General features: G+C 41.1%; 2 protein-coding genes across 6 annotated transcripts; one reads left to right on the top strand and one right to left on the bottom strand.

Annotated features, from left to right (window-relative positions):
- The first annotated feature begins 1446 nt into the window (after positions 1–1446).
- On the top strand, positions 1447–10500 carry LOC110500791 (butyrophilin subfamily 1 member A1). 3 transcript variants are annotated; one of them, XM_036958301.2, is made up of 10 exons: positions 2037–2144; positions 2254–2341; positions 2556–2613; positions 3992–4357; positions 4538–4831; positions 4957–5049; positions 5289–5318; positions 5660–5695; positions 5865–5900; positions 6005–10500. In XM_036958301.2, the coding sequence occupies exons 2-10, from the start codon at positions 2270–2272 to the stop codon at positions 6670–6672; spliced, it is 1653 nt and encodes a 550-aa protein (XP_036814196.2). In that variant the 5' UTR covers positions 2037–2144; positions 2254–2269; the 3' UTR covers positions 6673–10500. The 3 variants fall into 3 exon arrangements, with proteins under 3 accessions (XP_090071043.1, XP_036814196.2, XP_036814197.2); XM_036958302.2 differs by having other exon boundaries at positions 2254–2317; XM_090214917.1 differs by having other exon boundaries at positions 1447–2317.
- Positions 10501–11910: 1410 nt separating this feature from the next.
- stl1 (rhamnose binding lectin STL1) lies at positions 11911–21253 on the bottom strand. Of its 3 annotated transcripts, none has more exons than XM_036956478.2 (13): positions 20987–21253; positions 20788–20811; positions 20608–20670; positions 19652–19763; positions 18011–18126; positions 15814–15855; positions 15586–15721; positions 14846–14955; positions 13932–13976; positions 13707–13836; positions 13441–13547; positions 12254–12312; positions 11911–12147 (listed from the first exon to the last, which is right to left on the bottom strand). In XM_036956478.2, exons 1-12 carry the CDS (start codon positions 21015–21017, stop codon positions 12299–12301), a joined length of 930 nt encoding a protein of 309 aa, XP_036812373.1. In that variant the 5' UTR covers positions 21018–21253; the 3' UTR covers positions 11911–12147; positions 12254–12298.
- Positions 21254–24561: the final 3308 nt, after the last annotated feature.

Here is a 24561-nt window from a genome sequence, read left to right on the forward strand (position 1 = left end):
GTCACCAGAGACCTCACAATACGATATCTCGATACTTAGGTGCCGATACGATATGTATTGCGATTGTCACGATTCTATATGTACTGCGATTTTGATGGTGCGATTCGATGTTCCAAACATTTTGCCCACCATGAGTGTGGTGCAGAGGGACGAGAGAGACCCATGAGGAAACACGATTTGAGCAGTCATGGAAATGCAATAAATATCTCACAGTAAAAATGGCTCTTTCATTATTTCTTTCTGGCTTTCATTATTGTCACGTTGCCATGCCAAGCTAGAATTTTGTACATTGTATTGTCAGAAATGTCAAGTTTAGAAAAAGAGGCCTGTGAAGAAGGGTTCCTTTAGGATCCAGATTAGGCAGAGATGCTTTGTAATGTCCAACTGGCTTAGTCATGATGGTAACACTGACATATCATGACACCCCTCCATCTCCAGAACTACAGCACAGTATACTCCAAATGCCATTCTGTTTGGGTTGTAAGTTTGTTAGATGAATATTTCACATTAAAATTGCCCTCTTTCATGCATTTCATGCTGTCTTTCATTTTTGTCCTGTTGTCCACATGGGAAACCATCAGACCAGGCTAAACATTTTGTGTGAATTTGAGAGTCCATCTAGTATCATTACCTGTACTGCATGTAACATCTGTGGTTTGGCATTGTTTAGCATGAGCGAAATAGGCAATGTGTATTATTTACAGTACTTAAGTAAAAATAAGTTAAAGTACTCCTTAAATAGTTTTTTTTGCAGTATCTACTACACATTATTATTTATATTATTGACAACTTTTACTTTTACTTCACTATATTTGTAATGAAAATAATGTACTTTTTTTCTCCATACATTTTACCTGACACCCAAAACTACTCGTTGCATTTGAGTGCTTAGCAGGACAGGAAAATGGTCCACTCAGGCACTGATCAAGATGGCATCCCTACTGCCTCTGATCTGGCAGACTCACTAAATGCAAATTCTTTGTTTGTAAATTATGTCTGTGTCACGCCCTGATCTGTTTCACCTGTTCCTGTGCTTGTCTCCACCCCCTCCAGGTGTGGCTTATTTTCCCCAGTGTATTTATCCCTGTGTTTCCTGTCTCTCTGTGCCAGTTTGTCTTGTATGTTTCGTCAATCATTGTGGTTTTTCCTGTACTCTTTCGCGATTCTCATTTTTGTTGTCCTCCCGGTTTTGACCTTTGCCTGTTTCTGGACTCTGTACCCACCTGCCTGACCATTCTGTCTGCCTTGATCATGAGCCTGTCTGCCACTCTGTACCTCCTGGACTCTGATCTGGTTTTGACCTTTGTGCCTGTCCACTACTATTCTCTTACCGACCCCTTTGGATTATTTAACATTGTAGGACTCCAACCATCTGCCTCCTGTGTCTGCATCTGGGTCTCGCCTTGTGCCTTGATAGCCTGAATGTTGGATTATGCCCCTGGCTACATTTTTTTTTTTTTTATCAACAACATAAACAAGACAATTGTGCAGTCTGGTTTGCTTAATTTAAGGAATTTGAAATGTATTTTTACTTTCACTTTTGATATTAAGTATATTTTAGCAATTACATGTACTTTTGATACTTAAGGTATTTGGTTTTAAATATACTTAAGTATTTTACTGGGTGACTTTTACTAGTGTCATTTAATATTAAGTTATCTTTATTTTTACTCAAATATGACAATTGGGTCATTTTTTCACCACTGTGTATCATGAGTTGCATTTCACTTTGATTTAAAAAAAAAAAAAAAAAAAAACGAATTGAAGGTGTTATTTCACACCAGATTTAGTCTTTCCACCTATAACCCATCCGAATGTAAAATAGATGTTCATCATTTAATACATACTGTAGATAGAAATGGTCTATACCTCACCATTCAACTGTACAACAATATGTACATAGTGTTACAATAGTGATTTTTTTTTTCAGATTATTTGAGTGAATGTTTTTATTTTATTTTTTAAACACATTCATTTGACGCGTGTCTTTTTTTGACACTCAAAGACCAAACGGCGTTCCATATCTATCTTGGTTTAGTTCTGAAAGTCTACAGTACATTTGAACAAATTCGAAAGTGAAAGTAAACTGCGACCAATAGGCACAGCACATTTATTGTTCTACGGTCTTGTCGGGTGAAGATCAGGTCTAGTTATTCGCATAAGTGTGATTGAGATATTATATGATAAAGGATTGTAATCATTATTTTCTGAACTAATATTTCCCGACTTCATTTGGATGTCGTGATTTTTCAGAGATTTTACGCACGACATGCCACCTTGCGTTATTGAAAAAGACAGCTCGAGGGCCCTGTATACAGTAAGTAGACCTTCGCTTTTAAAGGTACCTCGTGGCGTAATGTGGTTTACCTTTGTCGAATTTTTTTTGTCGAACAACTATTGCGGAAATACAGTATTTAAATGATTTTTGCACGATCGACCATAGCCCAATCAATATATTTTAGATTGCTATTTGAAGGTGAAAGTAATATGTGCCCTCGAACGATAGGCAGGATTTCAATATAGTGAAATTAACATTTTTTTGTCATTTTTTTCAGGTTATGTGGTTGTACATATTGGCAGTTTGGGGTGTATCTCTCTCCACTGCCACTTCTGGTGAGTAGCCAAGACTAGTAGTGGCGGTTTAAATCTTTACTGAATTATAACAATGAATCAATAAAGGAACTGTAATAGACTAATTACTGTATTTGTATAGACCTATTTGGAATCTTTTGCCGGCGCAATTCCTTCCCGTCACACCGACATATAATTATTCAATTATTGCACCCACACTGCTCGCACGCGCCAACGATGGTCTGCGTTGCCAAGGGAAAGAACAGTAGTCAGTTCTATTTGTGACGCTGATCGCGCTGAAAGTCCTGCCTCTCCCATCTCCTCATTGGTTTATAGAAGCAGATACCCATGTCCTATCTCATTGGTTTATAGAAGCAGATATCCATGTCCCATCTCCTCATTGGTTTATAGAAGCAGATACCCATCTGCCTTCTCCTCATTGGTTATACCCTCCTGTGTGACTGAAATACATCAGTGGTGGTAATAAACCTTTTATGAAAGTTATTTGCCAATGAGATTTTTTCAGTGTGATTACAATTGCACTAGAATAGTTGATTTTTATTATTTAATTGATATTTTTTGCATGTTTTAGTATTTTATTGTTAGTGCCTGTGTTTTGTTTTGCATGATGTAGCAATGTAAGTTGTTGATCTGTATTATGAATACATTAAAACAATTAAAAATATGTATAAAAAAATAAAGTTAGTTGCCAATTGCCATATAAGTCCAAAGAAGAAAAATCCTGGAAGGAGGAGAGATGACTAGAAACGATTCTGTTGACCGGTTTATGTGTGGATTAATTGTCGGAGTAGAGGACCTTGTGCATCTCAGGTAAAATAAAAACTCAATGTTCATATCCCAGGACAAATTAGCTAGCAAATGCAAGCTAGCTGACTAAATTGCCATAAATGTTTAATGCTTTTTTACCTGTCCCCAAATTAATATAATTCGTTCAGAGTTAGTTTTGATATTTTATTAACCTGCGTGTCTTGATCTCGTTTGGTGTGGGGGGACAAAATCAATTTGCTCACGATGGCTGTTAGAACTTTGTGGCTGTGGTATCCAGTGACAGTTTTCTAGCTTTGCAAAGGCGCCTGATCCCGCAAGCTAATATTGATGTTGTATCTGCAGCGTGAATCAGTCTGGTATTTACAAGGCTACAGGTTTTCTAATGGATGTTACAGATTTGAAGATATCGGATCTTTGGATACCAGACCACAAATGCATTCTAGGCTAAATTTTGGAGGTGCCTTGAGATGTATTTGACAAAAAACAAACAACACATTTCTGAGGCTTTTAGTAATAATAATAACAATAACTTTATGACTTTTGACATTTTAAACTAACCAAGTTAAAACAAAGTAAAACAGTGTCATCAGCAGATGGTGATAGTTTGAACACTTTCTTCTTCCTCTATCAGAAATGTTCACGTGTTCGGTACCCGAGGATCCGGTCTCGGCACGGTTGGGACATGTTGCCACCATGCCATGCTGGCTCACCCCTTCCATGAACGCAGAGGGCCTGGAGGTGCGTTGGTACCGGCCCAAAGATTTCGACAACCCGGTCTTGCACTACAGAGAGAGGAAGATCCAGGAAGCATCACAGCAGTCCCAATACGTGGGCCGCAGCTCCCTGGGGCTCCGGGAGGTTACTTCAGAAGGGCTGAAGGGAGGGGATGTGACCTTGACGCTGGTTAATGTCACTCTGAGAGACCAAGGGGAGTATGTGTGTTACGTCAGCAGTAACCAGGACTATGAGACTGCCAGTGTCTTTCTCAATGTGACTGGTGAGTTTATTCAAGCAAAACATATCCAGGAATGATGCTACAGAAATGAAATGATATCCATCATTCTTTCTCCATCATTCTTTCACAAATAGTTGAATTAGCCAAGGTTAAAAAAAATATATATTTTTATTTGAGACTTTAATCCCCTCCTCCTTAATGTGCACTTAATCTCCTTCCCAGTGATGGGCACCCCTCCTCTCCTCTCAGCAGTCAGAACAGATTCTGACTCTGTGAATGTGAGCTGTGTTTCCCATGGATGGAAGCCAAGGCCCAGGCTACAGTGGTCAGATGGGAGGCAGACTCTGAAACCTGAGAAGCTGGACTACAGCAGTGGTGCCCATGGTCTGGTGTCTGCCCACAGCTGGGTCCTCTCTTCCTCCTCCAGTGCTCCCTGGGTATCCTGTTCTCTGGTTCTGTCTGAAGGGGAGGAGTTGGAGGGAAGAGTGGACCTACGGAACGTGGCGGCTGTACCAGGTCAATAAAGATAATAACCGTGTTTCTTTCTGCTATATGCTGATCTGGAACCTATTACAAGGTGTGTGTGTGTGTGTCCACCAGTTTGTTGAATTAAATAAGGGATACCTTCTTTCCACTTACAGAGACTTCATCAGGACTGAAAACAGCTGTCATCATTTTAGCTCTGCTTCTGCTCCTGTCCGTTGTCTTCGTCGGTGTGCTCTACAAAAAGACAGGTCAGGGCTATGTTTTGGTTTGGATAGTTATACTATATATTGATAAGCATACAATGCCATGAAAATGTTAAGACTGGGTCACATTTGAACTTGAGCCTAAGAGGGTATGGAATCCTCTTTCCACCATATTTGGATTACCTACAGGAGAAAACATTAGGCAAGTCATCAAGACATCTCCTAATGCCACCTTTATGCCTCCTATGATTCGATTGAAAACTCATGTGTGTTTTGCTTTTCAGGAAACAAATCAACACGTGTGATTACAGGAGGTAAGGAATCTATTTATCCACATCACACTTTACAATGTCAGTGTTCATAATTTGATTTTCAATGCTTAACTTTATAACCATGTGTCCTAAATGTTGTGGTATTTTATACTGTAACTAGGCCTACATTGATCCTATAAGAGAATACAATTAAAACGCTAAATTAGCACTACATCAAGTCAATGGACACTAAATTATAAACACTACCTATGGACCATATTCTGTGCATTTAGTCACCACAATGTAAGATATTGGCTTTCTTTATCATATGGCAAATATTGATCCAAAATACTTACTGTACAGAATACGTTTAACATTTTCCTACTCTCCCTGTTTTTGTGTAGATATAGTGGATATCGAGACTATGAGACAACCTGAAGGTAATCTATTTTGACATTTTCCAACGAGAATCTGAATTTATTCTGATATTGCCTTTCTTTATCATGCAAGATGCCACACTTCTAAGAGTGTATAGCAAATATTGATCCAAAATACACTTACTGTACAAAATACATTTAACATTTACAAATTGTTCCTGTTTTTGTGTAGATTTAGTCGATATGGAGACTATGAGACAAGCTGGAGGTAATCTATTTTGAAATATTTCTGATACATTCTGATTATTATTATCATTATTGTTGTTATTACGGTTCATTGGCATCTCCTGATTCTGTGTTTGTCTTCAACAGTGGATGTCACATTGGATCCCAAGACAGCTCCTCCTTATCTGACAGTTGGTTCAACTGGTAAAATTGTGAGAGACAGTAAAGATAATCCATGTCCTCCGGGTGAGCATGCTTATATACTTGGAACACGTGGTTTTACCTCGGGCAGCAATGCTTACTGGGAGGTTGGACTGCATAATGAGCAGGTAGGCGGTAAAAAATCCTGGTGGGTTGGACTGGCAAGTGGGCCTGTTAAAAGACATGGTGATGTACCAGCCACACCTTCCAATGGTTTCTGGTTCCTGTCCTCAGACAAAGAGAAAGGCTTACGGCTTAATATGGCCCCCGACATCCTACTTCCTGCCAATCCTAGACCTCAGATACTAGGGGTGTATTTTGACTATGACCAAGGAGTACTCTCTTTTATCAACGTAAAAGACAATAAACTGATTGTCACTGTGAGAGCTATGTTCATTGGGGAGGTGTTTCCTCTTTTTAACCCAGGTCAAGGTGACACAGCCCCTATGACGATATTAGATGCCAGCCACTATAAAACAGAACCTGTAGAAGTGTCTGTTTCTGAAAGAGAGAGTAAAGTCGCTCCACCTGCTGAAGTGGCTGAGACTGATGCCCTTCTAGCTTCCAACCAAAGTCGCAATCGTCAGACTTCTGAATCCAAAGACTGCCTTTAAATGTCTGTAACACAATGAAAACTACAGCACTATATTTTAACACATTGTTGTATGTATCTAGTGCACTTCATATTAGGGTGTGTACCGTAGTATTCTGCACTGGTCCAATTCATCATCATCTCCTTGCTCTTCTCCTTTGTCTGCAGTGCAATTGGATTTGATTTGACTAACGTGGAAACATATGATTGGTGAAAGCAGTGTAGTAGGTGGATGGATGGATGGATATATATTGTAGATGGATGGATGTAGTAGGTAGATGGATGTGGTAGATTGATGGATGTGGTTGATGTAGTGGATGGATGGATGTAGTAGAGATATAGTAGATGGATGTAGTAGTAGATGGATGTAGTGGCTGGATGAATGTAGTAGCGATATAGTAGATGGATGTAGTGTATTTATGGCTATAGTAGCGATATAGTAGATGGATGGATGTAGTAGATGGCTGGATATAGTGGATGGATGTAGTAGATGGATGTAGTGGATTGATGGATGTACCGTAGTAGAGAGATGTAGTTGATGGCTGGATATAGTGGATGGATGTGGTAATTTGATGGATGTACCGTAGTAGAGCGATGTAGTTGATGGATGGATGTAGTAGATGGATGTCTACATGGTGTTTGGTTTGACCATCCCCTGTTTTTCACAGCAGTGCAGAACAGGAGACGGAAAGAGAAGCTCCTTGCAATATAGCCGCTTTCTATAGTGCTCACCATTATTATTTTAATGGTAGAGCCATCTGGTGACATTTCATTTGAAACCGTAGGATTTTTCCCTGTTACAGTTTGCAATATAGAGCAACGTACTGCTCACTAGAAAATATCAGATTAGACTGACTGGAATATGTGCATTTGAAAGCAAAAAAATCCTACTGGGAAAAATCATTTTCAACAGCCAACTGGAAAACTTGGCCATCTTTCTAGAGCTCCATCTTTCCGACTTGAAGTTCATTGACTTAATGATTTGACCTCGTTTTTTTCCCCCCAAGTTCCCAGTTATCTTGAAAACAACATGACCACCACATGCAGGTACCATCAGTTCAGGAAAATAAAAAGCAAATTATTTCAATTTATGCTCAGCTGTGCGTCGCAAGTGCTACACCTACTGATCTATTTTGTCAATCAAAGCTTGAGATTTGAAATGTAATATTGTCTGAGAGGAACAATATTGGCAGTCTAGGGCCGTAGCCAATATCCTCTGATAATGTATTAGGCCTCCTGAAAAAAATCTTAATTCCTAACAGAACTGTTTTTATAATTTTAATGTAAAAATCTCCAAATCATGTTTAAAATAAAAAAAATCTGAAAAGTTGATCTCGGCATGCAATATGTTTTCTGGTTGTGGGAGTCTCACCTGGCCCAATACACTATTTGGTGTTTTGACCAATCAGACCAGGTCTGAAAAGATCTGATGAAAAAATATCTGATGTAATTGGTCGAAATACCAATTAGTGGGAAAAAATATGAATTACTGAAGATAATAGGCCACTCCTATTTGCCATATCTGTATACCATCTATTGCCTCTTGCATCTATGCCGTTCGATCATTGCTCATCCATATGTGTACATATTCTTATTCCATTTATTTACTTAGATTTGTGTGTATTAGGTAGTTGTTGTGGAATTGTCTTGGCCAGGTCGCAGTTGTAAATGAGAACTTGTTCTCAACTGGCCTACCTGGTTAAATAAAGGTGAAATAAAAAAAATATATACAAAAAATTAAGTGTTCACACTGTGAGAAATTTTACAACATGTCACAATCAAATCAAATCAAATTGTATTTGTCACATGCGCCGAATACAACAGGTGTAAACCTTACAGTGAAATTCTTACTTACAAGCCCTTAACCAACAATGCAGTTTTAAGAAAAATACCCCCCAAATACAAGAAATATAAGTAAAAAAGAATTTAGAACAGCAGTAAATAACAATAGTGAGGCTATCTATATACAGGGGGTACCGGTACAGAGTCAATGTGAGGGGGCACCGGTTAGTCGAGATAATTGAGGTAATAGATACATGTAGGTAGAGTTATTAAAGTGACTTATGCATAGATAATAACAGAGAGTAGCATGGGGGTAGAAGCCTCTTGAACCTAGACTTGGCGCTCCGGTACCACTTGCCGTGCGGTAGCAAAGACAACAGTCTATGACAATTTTTAGGGCCTTCCTTTGACACCGCCTGGTTGTAACTGACAGTTAGACTTACAGGTTATGTCGTTGTCTTTTGTTTGAATTGTTTTACGTGTCCGCTGTGCGGGGGAAATTATAATACAAGCGGAACTACGTAGCTAATACTGTTGTAACGGGGATCCTTATTGCAGCGACACACTTTTGGAGGGAAGGCAATCCTGTGCTGCGTTAGCTAAGTTTTCATGTCATCGGGTGTAGTTCATAAAGGTTGAAGGGTGTATGTTGGGATGAAGTGTGAATTCACGCCAGGAATAATAAGTGTGAAGTTTTGATTTCCTCCCTTCTGTAATAAGCAGCCAATGAGGTATTTTTTTCCTTTACTCACGTGTTTAATCTGAACCCGTTATAACGCCGGTTAAACTGTTATGTATGTAGGCACTTCAGAGTTATACCAAGCTAATAAATCACTCGTAAGATAAGGAGGTTGTAAGAGTGGGCTTAACTGTATTTTTCATTTACCTTATAGTTCTCACGGAAGGTGATAATTCTGACTAAAACTACAGAATAAAACCGCCAGTTAAAATCAAGGAACGGTTGTGCTCGTGGTTACAGAAGGGAGCTACACTGGTATAGAGGTCCTTGATGGCAGGAAGCTTGGGCCCCAGTGATATACTGGGCCGTTTGCATTACACTCTGTAGTGCCTTGCGGTCGGAGGCCGAGCAGTTGCCATATCAGGCAGTGATGCAACCATACTCTCGATGGTGCAGCTGTAAAACCTTTTGAGGATCTGAGGACGCATGCCCAAACTTTTTAGTCTCCTGAGGGGGAATAGGTTTTGTCGTGTCCTCTTCACGGCTGTCTTGGTGTGCTTGGACCATGTTAGTTTGTTGGTGATGTGGACACCAAGGAACTTGAAGCTCTCAACCTGATCCACTATAGCCCCGTCCATGAGAATGGGGGCCGGCTCGGTCCTCCTTTTTCTGTAGTCCACAATCATCTCCTTAGTCTTGATCACGATGAGGGAGAGGTTGTCCTGGCACCACACTGCCAGGTCTCTGACCTCCTCCCTTTATGCTGTTTCGTCACTGTTGGTGATCAGGCAAACGTAATGTTGGTGTTGGAGTCGTGCCTGGCCGTGCAGTTATGAGTGAACAGGGAGTACAGGAGGGGACTGAGCACGCACCCCTGGGGGGGCTCCAGTGTTGAGGATCAGCGTGGCAGATGTGTTGCTTCCTACTTCCAGGAGGGGACTGAGCACGCAATCTGAATGTCTGGGAACATTTTCACGTTAGGAATATTTTTTTTACACATTAGTTAGGATGTTTTCATTTTTGATAGGGTGTTTCCAAATATATATTTTGTGATTTTTCTTTAGTATCGACATCATTTCTAATTCCATGTATTAGCTGCATTTGTATAATGTCAAGTAAAATGTAACATGTCAGTTAAGAATGTGTTTCTCGTAAATGTAAAAAATATATTACATTTTTTTTTACAATGGTTTTATTTTTCCAGTAATGTTGTGGTAGTGCTACTGTTTCTCCTGCATTATGTCAACATAATGTAGCAAATACTTCAGAATTTTTACACTTAATAAGTTGTCTAATTTTTTTTATTGTTGATTAGTAATTATGTACACTGTGCCAGTATGATATTGTAAATGACAAAAGGAATAAAAAACAAATGACATCATAAACAAATTCAAGTAAGTATGCCTTGTTTCATACTAGTTTGACTGAGACAGTGGTAGAGGTATAGTGAGGTAATCAGGCACACATTGTGTCTGGATATCTTACACAAGTGTGGATGAATCTGGACAGTGAAACCGTTTAAACCATAATTAGTGAGTGTGGATGAGGTAAGAAAATGATGGTTGTCTTATCAACAATGACAAGCCACCGAGGTCTGACAGCTTGGATGGAAAATGACTGAGGATAATGGCGGACGATACTGCCACTCCTATTTGCCAGATCTTCAATTTAAGTCTACTAGAAAGTGCGCGAAGAAAAAGTAATTCCGCTGCCTAAGAATAGGAAAGCCCCCTTTACTGGCTCAAATAGCCCACCTATCAATCTTTACTAAGGACATACCCCTGGCTTTGAGTAAAGCCAGCCTGTCTATGTATGCGGATGACTCAACACTATACACGTCAGCTACTACAGTGACTGAAATGACTGCAACACCTAACAAAGAGCTGCAGTTAGTTTCAGAGTGGGTGGCAAGGAATAAGCTGGTCCTAAATATTTAAAATCATTCACTAAACCTCAACTAAATCTTGTACTAAATAATGTGGAAATTGGGAGCAAGTTGAGGTGACTAAACTGCTTGTAATAACCCTGGATTGTAAACTGTCATGGTCAAATCTTATTGATACAACATTAGCTAAGATGGGGAGAAGTCTGTCCATAATAAAGTGCTGCTCTACCTTAACAGCACTATCAACAAGGCAGGTCCTAAAGGCTCTAGTTTTGTTGCAGGATGAACCAAACTTGTGGAGATCTACAATTTTTTTTATTTTGATTTCTTTTGATTTTCTCATAATGTCAAGAAAAGAGGCACTGAGTTTGAAGGTAGGCCTTGAATTACATCCATAAGTACACCTCCAATTGACTCAAATTATGTCAATTAGCCTATCAGAAGCTTCTAAAGCCATGACATCATTTTCTGGAATTTTCCAAGCTGTTTAAAGGCACAATCAACTTAGTTTATTTAAATTTCTGACCCACTGGAATTGTGATACAGTGAATTATAAGTGAAATAATCTGTATATAAACAATTGTTGGAACAATTACTTGTGTCATGCACAAACTAGTGGAGTGGTTGAAAAACAAGTTTTAATGAATCCAACCTAAGTGTATGTAGACTTCTGACTTCAACTGTACATAAATATAGATATGTATTTTTCATTCGCTAATCACACCTTTTTCGTATCTAAGGCCATAATCACTCCCAGAGCATTGAAGTGTGTAATACCAATGCAAAGTGTAATAATAATACCAATTGAAATGTGTAATACCAATGTCCATTCGGTGTAAATAGCCTTCTAGAGTCAGGCACTACTAACATGGTGAAACGTCAAGAAAAACGTTTTTCTGTCTCAGAAGAAAAAGTCACATTCATTTGATTTTAATTGTAACGTATCTCTTGACATCCAAATCAATAACATAGGGTTGTGTTCTCTAAAAAAAACACTGGTCTGAAAATGAGCCGGCTACACATTAACATTCAGTCACTAGTTTGCACGTTGATTTATGGATTGGTTTCTTATTAGTTGATTTTATCAGGGGTTCATCGTGTTTGATTATGGAGTAAATCCAGAGTAAAAAGGGCATCCAGTCGAAGTTATTCTGTTGAATGAAAGAAAGACACAAATAAAAAGATTCAGTCATGCGTTTATCACATCACTTCATATGGGTTCATATGTAGACCAGCAGTAGAGTAGACAGGACTCACCGGTGGAGGCGGACAGGAAGTGGCAGCAGCCGAGCCAGGCCATCATTACACTGTAGGGGCTGAGGTAGGTTACAGTCAGAGGGTGTGTCTCCATAGTCTACAGTGTCTTCCTCTCTACTATCTCCATAGTCTACAGTGTCTCCCTCTCTACTCTCTCCATAGTCTAGTGTCTTCCTCTCTACTCTCTCCATAGTCTACAGTGTCTTCCTCTCTACTCTCTCCATAGTCTACAGTGTCTTCCTCTCTACTATCTCCATAGTCTACAGTGTCTTCCTGTCTACTCTCTCCATAGTCTACAGTGTCTTCCTCTCTACTATCTCCATAGTCTACTGTGTCTTCATCACCTCTCCTACATTTCAATCGTCTACAAAGCCTTCCTCTCTACGCCTCCTCTCTTTCATCTCCTCCATCCTCTTCTTCCTCTCCTCCATCCTCTTCTCTGCATCATGTTAACAGTACAGTAGCTTCCTCTCCATCATCTCAATAGTCTACAGTAGCTTCCTCTCCATCATCTCAATAGTCCACAGTAGCTTCCTCTCCTCTCCATCATCTCAATAGTCTACAGTAGCTTCCTCTCCTCTCTATCATCTCAATAGTCTACAGTAGCTTCCTCTCCTCTCTATCATCTCCATAGTCTACAGTAGCTTCCTCTCCATCATCTCCATAGTCTACAGTAGCTTCCTCTCTATCATCTCAATAGTCTACAGTAGCTTCCTCTCTATCATCTCAATAGTCTACAGTAGCTTCCTCTCCATCATCTCAATAGTCTACAGTAGCTTCCTCTCCATCTCAATAGTCTACAGTAGCTTCTTCATTTCCTCATCTTCTCTCCTTCCTCTTGTTTCTCCTCTCATCTCCTCTCCTTATCTCCTCTCCTTCCTATTCTTGTTTCCTCATCTCTCCTCTCCTTCCTATTATTGTTTCCTCATCTCTCCTCTCCTTCCTATTCTTGTTTCATCTCCCTCTCTTTGTCTCCAGTTCTTCTTCCTCTCCTGGTCTCCTCTCTTTCCTCACCTTCCCCTCCTTATCTCCTCCCCTCATCTCCTTCCTCTCCTCCTCTCCTTCCTCCATCCTCTTCTCTTTCCTCTCCTCTTCTCTTTCCTCTCTTCATCTAATCCCCTTCCTCATCTCCTCTCCTTCCCTCATCTCCTTCTTCTGCACTTAGCTGATAGCTGTTTTGTACTCACAGCCTCCCAGACAGGTGTAGGAAACCTCCAGGTATTTGTAGGTTCCATAGCAGGGGTCCCCGAAGACCGGATCAAGCCCCACAGTGCACTGACTCTTTCCCTCACACCTGCAGAGTTACACATTTATAACACAATTATAACACACAAGGGGGGATATTTGTAAACCAACTTTCAACACCACTGACATCCAACTTTAAACCAACTTTCAACACCACTGACATCCCCAAACTAGAGAGGAGAGATGGGGAGATGGATAGAGAAAGTACCATTGTTTGACAACGTCCAGGGTTTTGGGTTGCAGACAGTTCTGGTTGCTGAGCTCGTGTCGTCCAGCAGAACAGGTAGAGCCGTCTCTACGGCCGTAGTTAGCATGAAACACCTTTATCACACCCTTACCTACACACACACACACACACAATAATTCAATTGCACCCTTACCTGCTGAGGGGGGTGTTAGGTGAGGGTGTTTGTGGGTGTAATCATGTGCTCACCACAGTCCAGGGAGCTGGTTGAGCCCTCGCAGGTGATACTTGTCTCTGAAAACACAACGCACACACACAACATCAGCCCTGCTGTCGAGACACAGCATCAGCCCTGCTGTTGAGACAACATCAGCCCTGCTGCTCAGACACAACATCAGCCCTGCTGTTGAGATGATGGGGGATAAGAAAAAGGATGAAGAGCAAGAAAGAGAGGTGGGAGGAGCAATCAAAGAGAGGTAGGAGGAGGAATGAAAGAGGTGGGAGGAGCAATCAAAGAGAGGTGGGAGGAGGAATGAAAGAGGTGGGAGGAATGAAAGAGAGATGGGAGGAGGAATGAAAGAGAGGTGGGAGGAGGAATGAAAGAGGTGGGAGGAATGAAAGAGAGATGGGAGGAGGAATGAAAGAGAGGTGGGAGGAGCAATCAAAGAGAGGTGGGAGGAGGAATGAAAGAGAGGTGGGAGGAGCAATCAAAGAGAGGTGGGAGGAGCAATCAAAGAGAGGTAGGAGGAGGAATGAAAGAGGTGGGAGGAGCAATCAAAGAGAGGTGAGAGGAGGAATGAAAGAGGTGGGAGGAATGAAAGAGAGATGGGAGGAGCAATCAAAAGGAGGTGGTAGTAGGAATGAAAGAGAGGTGGGAGGAGCAATCAAAGAGAGGTGGGAGGAGCAATCAAAGAGAGATGGGAAGGAAGGAGTGATTGTGACAACCCAGTATGGGGCTCCATTCATGAAAAAGTGTTGACTACTTTGTATCATGCACAAGCACATTTCCAATGACTAATTGTTCATTTGACACCCCTACACAGGTTGTTGTCCACTGTGCAAGTACAATACAGGTGTCAGAAGTGGAATGTCAGTGAACAACAACCTGTGCTTGGTATCAAGTGAACGACAAGCCCATTGGACAGGAGAGGGAGAATACTGACTAGCAGGAAGGCAGATGTAGGTGACGTCCAGATATTTGTAGGTTCCGACACAAGGGTCCGAGATTTGATTCACTCTCATGTTCACCTCACACGTCTGCTTCCCGTCACACCTGGAACAACCACAGAGCAACACCAGTAGAACCATAACAAAGCCACTCCATAACTCCAACATAACCTGTAAAAACGGATATCTGGAGCTTGTCTGAGCGGTTGGCCTCAGAGCCCTCTGAGCCCCTGTATTTGACGCTGATTTGATCAACAAGCTCTCACAGTCTCACTGCAAAATTAGACGTTTGTCCACATTTCTCCAAACGTCAAATTTTGAAGTTACTTTAAATGTAAGCCTACTTGATGGTAATAGTGTTGCCCCTAGTGGCGACATGGGTTAAGTTCAGCGTTTAGGGACACAAACAACTAAGATTAACTTCAGGCATTCATTCCGATTGGTTAGATGAAGCTTAAAAACAGAAAAATGACTACCCTGTTAAGTTTTGCTATGTATTAAGACTTGCCTCGATAACTAAATGTGGATGGATGGTGCTGTGGTCTGAACAGCAGCAGTCTGTCATATAGACCTGGGTTCTAGCTCCAGGTACTTGTTTTGTTTGCACCCTAGTGGACGGTTTTGACGGAGCTTCCTGAGGACGTTCAAAAATGTCAAATTCCAACTTGAATCTAGAATGATTTGACTTGGCTCTGCACACTATAGTGTGTGTGGGTGTGTGCGTGCGTGTGTGTACCTCTGTGACCAGAGTGCCAGAGTTCCTTCCTGGGAACACTTTGTGTTAGTCAGCTCACTCTGAGGTCGTCCCTGACTACAGGTCTGGCTGTCTATGCGTCCATAGAGTGCTTTCTGGAGAAAGACCACCCCATCTCCTATGAGAGAGAGCAAGAGAAGCGGGAGCATGAGAGACTCACGAGTCAACTCAACTAAGTAACCGATTGGCACACAGAGTGTTGTTTCTTACCACATTCCAAATGCACCACACCATGACAGGTAGTCACCTTCTCTGTGGACGACAAAAATTTGACTCATACAAACACATCACACATACATCATATTGAGAAAAAGATTCAGCATATTTCTGTGTGTGAGCATGAATGTACAGTTGAAGTCGTAAGTTTACATACACTTAGGTTGGAGTCATTAAAACTCATTTTCCAACCACTCCACAAATTTCTTGTTAACAAACTATAGTTTTGGCAAGTCAGTTAGGACATCTACTTTGTTCATGACAAGTAATCATTCCAACAATTGTTTACAGACAGATTATTTCACTTATAAATCACTGTATTACAATTCCAGTGGGTCAGAAGTTTACATACACTAAGTTGACTGTACCTTTAAACAGCTTGGAAAATTCCAGAAAATGATGTCATGGCTTTAGAAGCTTCTAATAGGCTAATTTACATCATTTGAGTCAATTGGAGGTGTACCTGTGGATGTATTTCAAGGCCTACCTTCAAACTCAGTGCCTCTTTGCTTGACATCATGGGAAAATCAATAGACATCAGCCAAGACCTCAGAAAAAAATGGTAGACCTCCACAAGTCTGGTTCATCCTTGGGAGCAATTTTCAAATTCCTGAAGATACTGCGTTCATCTGTACAAACAATAGTACGCAAGTATAAGCACCATGGGATCACGCAGCCGTCATACCGCTCAGGAAGGATCTCCTAGAGATTAACGTACTTTGGTGCAAAAAGTGTAAATCAATCCCAAAACAACAGCAAAGGACCTTGAGAAGATGCTGGAAGAAACAGGTACAAAGTATCTATATCCACAGTAAAACAAGTCCTATATCAACATAACCTGAAATGCCGCTCAGCAAGGTAGAAGCCACTGCTCCAAAACCGCCATAAAAAAAGTCAGACTACAAATTGCAAACGCACATGGGGACAAAGATCATACTTTTTGGAGAAATGTCCTCTGGTCTGATGAAACAAAAATAGAACTGTTCGGACATAATGACCATCGTTATGTTTGGAGGAAAAAGGGGGAGGCTTGCAAGCCGAGGAACACCATCCCAACCGTGAAGCACGTGGGTGGCAGCATCATGTTGTGGGGGTGCTTTGCTGCAGGAGGGACTGGTGCACTTCACAAAATAGATGGCATCATGAGGGATGAAAATTATGTGGATATATTGAAGCAACATCTCAAGACATCCGTCAGGAAGTTAAAGTTTGGTTGCAAATGTGTCTTCCAAATGGACTATGACCCCAAGCATACTTCCAAAGTTGTGGCAAAATGGCTGAAGGACAACAAAGTCAAGGTATTGGAGTGGCTATCACAAAGCCCTGACCTCAATCCTATAGAAAATTTGTTGGCAGAACTGAAAAAGCGTGTGCGAGCAAGGAGGCCTACAAACCTGACTCAGTTACACCAGCTCTGTGTCAGAGTCGTAGGAAGTCAGGCGCAGGAGAGTCAAACGGAGTGTAAATGGAGTCTTTTAATAAATGCCCACTTAACATGCTCCAAACACTAATATGTACATACATAAATAAACATGGGTACGAGGACCCGTCGCGCACCGATACAACATAAAACAACACTTGACATAAAACAATCTCTGACAAAGACATGAGGGGAAACAGAGGGTTAAATACACAACGGGTTATGAATGGGATTGAAACCAGGTGTGTGGGAAGACCAGACAAAATCAATGGAAAATGAAAAATGGATCAATGATGGCTAGAAGACCGGTGACGTCGACCGCCGAACACCGCCTGAACAAGGAGAGGCAACGACTTCGGCAGAAGTCGTGACACTCTGTCAGGAGGAATGGGCCAAAATTCACCCAACCTATTGTGGGAAGCTTGTGGAAGGCTACCCGAAACATTTGAAGTTAAATAATTCAAAGGCAATGATACCAAATACTAATTGAGTGTATGTAAACTTCTGACCCACTGGGAATGTGACGAAATAAATATTAAAGCTGAAATAAATCACTCTCTATTATTAATCTGAATTTCACATTCTTAAAATAAAGTGGTGATCCTAACTGACCTAAGCCAGGGAATTTTTACTTGGATTAAATGTCAGGAATTGTGAAAAACTGAGTTTAAATGTATTTGGCTCAGGTGTATGTAAACTTCCGGCTTCAACTGTATGTGTGTGTGAGTGTGTATGTGAGTGTGTGTGTGTGTGTGTGTGTAGGTTACTCACTGCTCTCCAGGCAGCCATAGGTAACGTCCAGGAAGATATTAGTCAGGTATGCAGAGTTACAGAGGTCACACACACTGCCGGAGGTCGCCACATCACACTTCTCATTTCCATCACACCTGGATGAGCAGTAGTAATGTCACACACCTAAAACACCACCTTACTTAGGTTTTTTTTTTTTTTAAAACATGATGTTATTTCTCTCCATTTCCCCTCTCTGTGCTATCAGTTTTAGGACCACTTTCTTTTTCAGTGCAGCTCAGTTTTTCTGTGAAGCTGTTCTTGATAAGATTCCCATCTGGCTGAACTACGGTATTCAGACCCCTTGACTTTTTCCACATTTTGTTACGCTATTCTAACGTATTAAATTATATTTTGTCTTCTTTAATCTACATAATGACAAAGCAAAACAGATTTTTCACATTGTTTCAAATTTATAAGGAGAAAACCCCAGAAATATGACATTTACATAAGTATTCAGACCCTTTACTCAGTACTTTGTTGAAGCACCTTTGGCAGCGATTACAGCCTCGTATTCTTGGGTATGACGCTACAAGCTTGGCACATCTGTATTTGGGGAGTATCTACAATTCTTCCTGCAGACCTTCTCAAGCTCTGTCAGGTTGGACGGGGAGTGTCGCTGCACAGCTATTTTCACGTCTCTTCAGAGATTTTCGATCGGGTTCAAGTCCAGGCTCTTGCTGGGCCACCCATGGACATTCAGAGACTTGTACCGAGGCAACTCCTGCATTGTCTTGGCTTTGTGCTTAGAGTCGTTGTCCTGTTGGAAGGTGAACCTTCTCTCCAGCTCTGGAGCAGGTTTTCATCAAGGATCTCTCTGTACTTTGCTACGTTCATCTTTCCCTCGATCCTGGCTAGTCTCTCAGTGCTTGCCGCTGAAAAGCATCCCCACAGCATGATGCTGCCACCACCATGCTTCACCGTAGGGATGGTGCCAAATTTCCACCAGACATGACGCTTAGCATTCAGGCCAAAGAGTTCAATCTAGGTTTCATCAGATCAAAGAATGTTGTTTCTCATGGTCTGAGAGTATCTAAACATTATTATAATATCTCCAAAGCAATTGCCTCTCTATGAACCACTGGCTACTTTTTCTATATCAACACACCTGCTGGTAACTCTGAACTGGTTAGGACAGCTCATGTGGTCTCCTCAGTATCTGTCGACTAGGTGTGACTCTCATGACTAAAGAGGTTTCATGCATAGCTTTTATTTCTACCCATAAGAGTAGGTGTAAATTGTATCTATTTTCAGCACTTACAACACATTTTCTACTCTGAGACGCTTTGTGGATATGCCCCGATTACTGTAAAATTGCTGGAAACATGGCAACAGGACACTGAAGTTGGGAAATAAACAATGTTGTAAGCAGAACATAGCAAACATGCTTGCTATTGACTGAAGTTGTGTGCTGTGTGGGTGGTGTGCTGTGTGTGTGTGTGTGTGTGTGTGTGTGTGTGTGTGTGTGTGTGTGTGTGTGTGTGTGTGCGTGTGTGTGTGTGTGTGTGTGTGTGTGTGTGTGTGTGTGTGTTCGTGCGTGTGTGCGTGTGTGCGTGTGTGCGCGTGTGCGCGTGTGTCTGTGTGTGTGTGTGTGTGTGCGCGCGTGCGCGTGTGTTTACAGACCTGTTAGACACACCGTTGAAGGCCTCTGTATCGGAGCAGGCTTTAGGTCTCTCGTTTGATGACAACTCAATAGTGCTGAATTTGACCCCATACACCATGATCACACCGTGATCTACACACACAAATAAGAGTTTAAATATAATAACATAATGATAATAATAATTATAATTATAGTAAATAACAACTTCACACTGGAGTTACTTTACCACACTGGAGTTACTTTACCACACTGGAGTTACTTTACTACACTGGAGTTACTTTACAACACTGGAGTTACTTTACTACACTGGAGTTACTTTACTACACTGGAGTTACTTTACCACACTGGAGTTACTTTACTACACTGGAATTACTTTACCAGAGTTACTTTACCGCAACTGGAGTTACTTTACTACACTGGAGTTACTTTACCACACTGGAGTTACTTTACCAGAGTTACTTTACCACACTGGAGTTACTTTACTACACTGGAGTTACTTTACCGCACTGGAGTTACTTTACCGTACTGGAGTTACTTTACCGCACTGGAGTTACTTTACCGCACTGGAGTTACTTTACTACACTGGAGTTACTTTACTACACTGGAGTTACTTTACCGTACTGGAGTTACTTTACTACACTGGAGTTACTTTACCACACTGGAGTTACTTTACTACACTGGAGTTACTTTACTACACTGGAGATACTTTACCACACTGGAGTTACTTTACTACACTGGAGTTACTTTACTACACTGGAGTTACTTTACCAGAGTTACTTTACCACACTGAAGTTACTTTACCAGAGTTACTTTACCACACTGGAGTTACTTTACTACACTGGAGTTACTTTACTACACTGGAGTTACTTTACCAGAGTTACTTTACCGCACTGGAGTTACTTTACCACACTGGAGTTACTTTACCACACTGGAGTTACTTTACCAGAGTTACTTTACCACACTGGAGTTACTTTACCACACTGGAGGCTGGGATCACCACACGTCAGGAACCTGCGCTGAATCTCTGACATTCCATAACCTGGAACAGGAAAAAAATGATATTTTTTCACCTTTTTATTCTCTGTCACCTCGATGAGGGTTTTGAGCCTTGAGCTACACCTACCATCAGCAATCACTGTTAGATGACTAGACTTACCCAGAAAGAGGCTGGCCTGCAGCGCTGGAAGAAAAGACAAGAGAATATACTCCTTATAAATGTGTCCTTTTGCTGATAAAAAAAAAACGACATACACACATAGGAGGAGCAGTGCCCCTGGAGCCCGTCAGAGGTTGAGAGGAGAAGAGAGGAAAAGGATGAAAAAAACAAAGAGAAATTAGAAGAGTAAGAGACTTACCGGCGAACAAAATTGATTGTCCAAGGAGCATTCTGTCTACTTTATCAGGGATCTCTATAGGAGAGACAGCTTCTGAGTGTCTGACTGTATTGAATGGCTTTGCCCACGTAGTGACATACGAATAACAGTTGAACGCGTGAGCTGTTACTGGAACACATTCCCTCTTTACTCTGTTGACCAATCCCCCCCCCCCCCCCCCCCCCAAACACACATAAACACACACCTTCAGTCAATATAGAGTGAGGATGAACGAAAGTACAAATGATTATAAAACAGGCGGGTCTAATCCTGGATGCCGATTGGTTGAAAGAGTATGTCAGACATTATCTATTTCACAACTACTCACGGCTGTACCTCAATCAACATGCCTATTTACTGTTCTATCTGAGGAATCACTGTGCATCCACTATTCCATCAGCCCAGCCATTCATAAATATAATCTCCACTGTCCCATCAGCCCAGCCATTCATAAATATAATCTCCACTGTCCCATCAGCCCAGCCATTCATAAATATAATCTCCACTGTCCCATCAGCCCAGCCATTCATAAATATAATCTCCACTATTCCATCAGCCCAGCCATTCATAAATATAATCTCCACTGTCCCATCAACCCAGCCATTCATAAATATAATCTCCACTGTTCCATCAGCCCAGCCATTCATAAATATAATCTCCACTGTCCCATCAACCCAGCCATTCATAAATATAATCTCCACTGTCCCATCAACCCAGCCATTCATAAATATAATCTCCACTGTCCCATCAGCCCAGCCATTCATAAATATAATCTCCACTGTCCCATCAACCCAGCCATTCATAAATATAATCTCCACTGTCCCATCAGCCCAGCCATTCATAAATATAATCTCCACTGTTCCATCAGCCCAGCCATTCATAAATATAATATCCACTGTCCCATCAACCCAGCCATTCATAAATATAATCTCCACTGTCCCATCAGCCCAGCCATTCATAAATATAATCTCCACTGTTCCATCAGCCCAGCCATTCATAAATATAATATCCACTGTCCCATCAACCCAGCCATTCATAAATATAATCTCCACTGTCCCATCAGCCCAGCCATTCATAAATATAATCTCCACTGTCCCATCAACCCAGCCATTCATAAATATAATCGCCACTGTCCTATCAGCCCAGCCATTCATAAATATAATCTCCACTGTCCCATCAACCCAGCCATTCATAAATATAATCTCCACTGTCCCATCAACCCAGCCATTCATAAATATAATCTCCACTGTCCCATCAGCCCAGCCATTCATAAATATAATCTCCACTGTCCCATCAACCCAGCCATTCATAAATATAATCTCCACTGTCCCATCAGCCCAGCCATTCATAAATATAATCTCCACTGTTCCATCAGCCCAGCCATTCATAAATATAATCTCCACTGTCCCATCAACCCAGCCATTCATAAATATAATCTCCACTGTCCCATCAGCCCAGCCATTCATAAATATAATCTCCACTGTCCCATCAACCCAGCCATTCATAAATATAATCTCCACTGTTCCATTAGCCCAGCCATTCATAAATATAATATCCACTGTCCCATCAACCCAGCCATTCATAAATATAATCTCCACTGTCCCATCAGCCCAGCCATTCATAAATATAATCTCCACTGTCCCATCAACCCAGCTATTCATAAATATAATCTCCTCTGTCCCATCAGCCCAGCCATTCATAAATATAATCTCCACTGTCCCATCAACCCAGCCATTCATAAATATAATCTCCACTGTCCCATCAGCCCAGCCATTCATAAATATAATATCCACTGTCCCATCAACCCAGCCATTCATAAATATAATCTCCACTGTCCCATCAGCCCAGCCATTCATAAGTATAATCTCTACTGTCCCATTAGCCCAGCCAGACATTTTATAAATATAACTTCCACTGTAAAAAAAAAACACCCATCTAGACCTTATTTCCACTCGCTTTTAGACAAAACTATGAGGAAACAAAGTGGCAATGAGGTTTATTTTATGAAGGGCAGAAAGAGAGGAGAGAGAGAGAGATTGACCAAGGATTGATCCATGTAATCCACAAAAGTGGAGACACATTTGACCCCAATAACTACCATGGCATAAACGTCAACAGCAACCTTGGGAAAATCCTCTGCATTATCATTAACAGCAGACTTGTACATTTCCTCAGTGAAAACAATGTATTGAGCTAATGTCGAATTGGCTTTTTACCAAATGTCCGTACGTCAGACCACATATTCACCCTGCAAAACCTAATTGACAAACAATCCAAAACAAGTGGAAAGTCTTCTCATGGTTTGTTGATTTAAAAAAAAAAGCTTTTGACTCAATTTGGCATGAGTGTCTATACAAATCAACAGAAAGTGGTGTTGAGGGAAAAATATATGACATTATAAAATCTGTGTCCCCAAACAACAAGTGTGCTGTTAAAATTGGCAAAAAAACACACACATATCTTCCCACAGGGGCGAGGAGTGAGACAAGGATGCTGCTTAAGCCCCACCCTCTTCAACATATATATCAACGAATTGGTGAGGGCACTAGAACAGTCTGCAGCACCCGGCCTCACCCTACTAGAATCTGAAGTCAAATGTCTACTGTTTGTTGATGATCTGGTGCTTCTGTCCCCAACCAAGGAGGGCCTACAGCAGCACCTAGATCTTCTGCACAGATTGTGTCAGACCTGGGCCCTGACAGTAAATCTCAGTAAGACAAACATAATGGTGTTTGCAAAAGGTCCAGTCACCAGGACCACAAATACAAATTCCATCTAAACACTGTTGCCCAAGAGCACACAAAAAACTATACATATCTTTGCCTAAACATCAGCACCACAGGTAAATTCCACAAAGCTGTGAACGATCTGAGAGGCAAGAAGGGCCTTCTATGCCATCAAAAGGAATGTCAAATTTGACATACCAAATAGGATCTAGCTAAAAAATACTTGAATCAGTTATAGAACCCATTGCCCTTTATGGTTGTGAGGTCTGTGGTCCGCTCACCAACCAAGAATTTACAAATCGAGACTCTACGTGCAGAATTCAGCAAAAACATCCTCTGTGTAAAACGCAAAACACCAACACTAATGATCAAAATCCAGAAAAGAGTTGTTAAATTCTACAAATACCTAAAAGGAAGAGATTGCCAAAACTTCCATAACAAAGCCATCACCTACAGAGAGATATTCATTTGTGGATGTCAATCACCCATTTCGTATGATATGTTACAAATTACAATTAGTATTACATTTTACGATTTGCAAAATGTAAAATATGATACAATTTCTGGCTATGTTGCTAATGTTAGCTGGTGGCTAATGTTAGCTAGCTCGCTGGCGTTCTCTAGGCTAGGGGTGAGGGGTTAAGGTTAGGTGAAGGTTTAGCTAAAAGAGTTAAGGTTATGAATAGTGGAAGGATTAGCTAACATGCTAAGTAGCTACAAAATAACAAAAAAGTAGGACGTTTTTGAAAAGTTGCAAATTAGCAAAATGTTGCGAGACGTTATACACGTACCCGTCAACCCCTACCGAATACCCTCCTTTAGTTTTTGATC

This window comes from Oncorhynchus mykiss, chromosome 21 (assembly GCF_057628025.1).
Source record: "Oncorhynchus mykiss isolate SJ-2025 chromosome 21, ASM5762802v1, whole genome shotgun sequence".
In the NCBI taxonomy this organism is placed as follows: domain Eukaryota; kingdom Metazoa; phylum Chordata; class Actinopteri; order Salmoniformes; family Salmonidae; genus Oncorhynchus; species Oncorhynchus mykiss.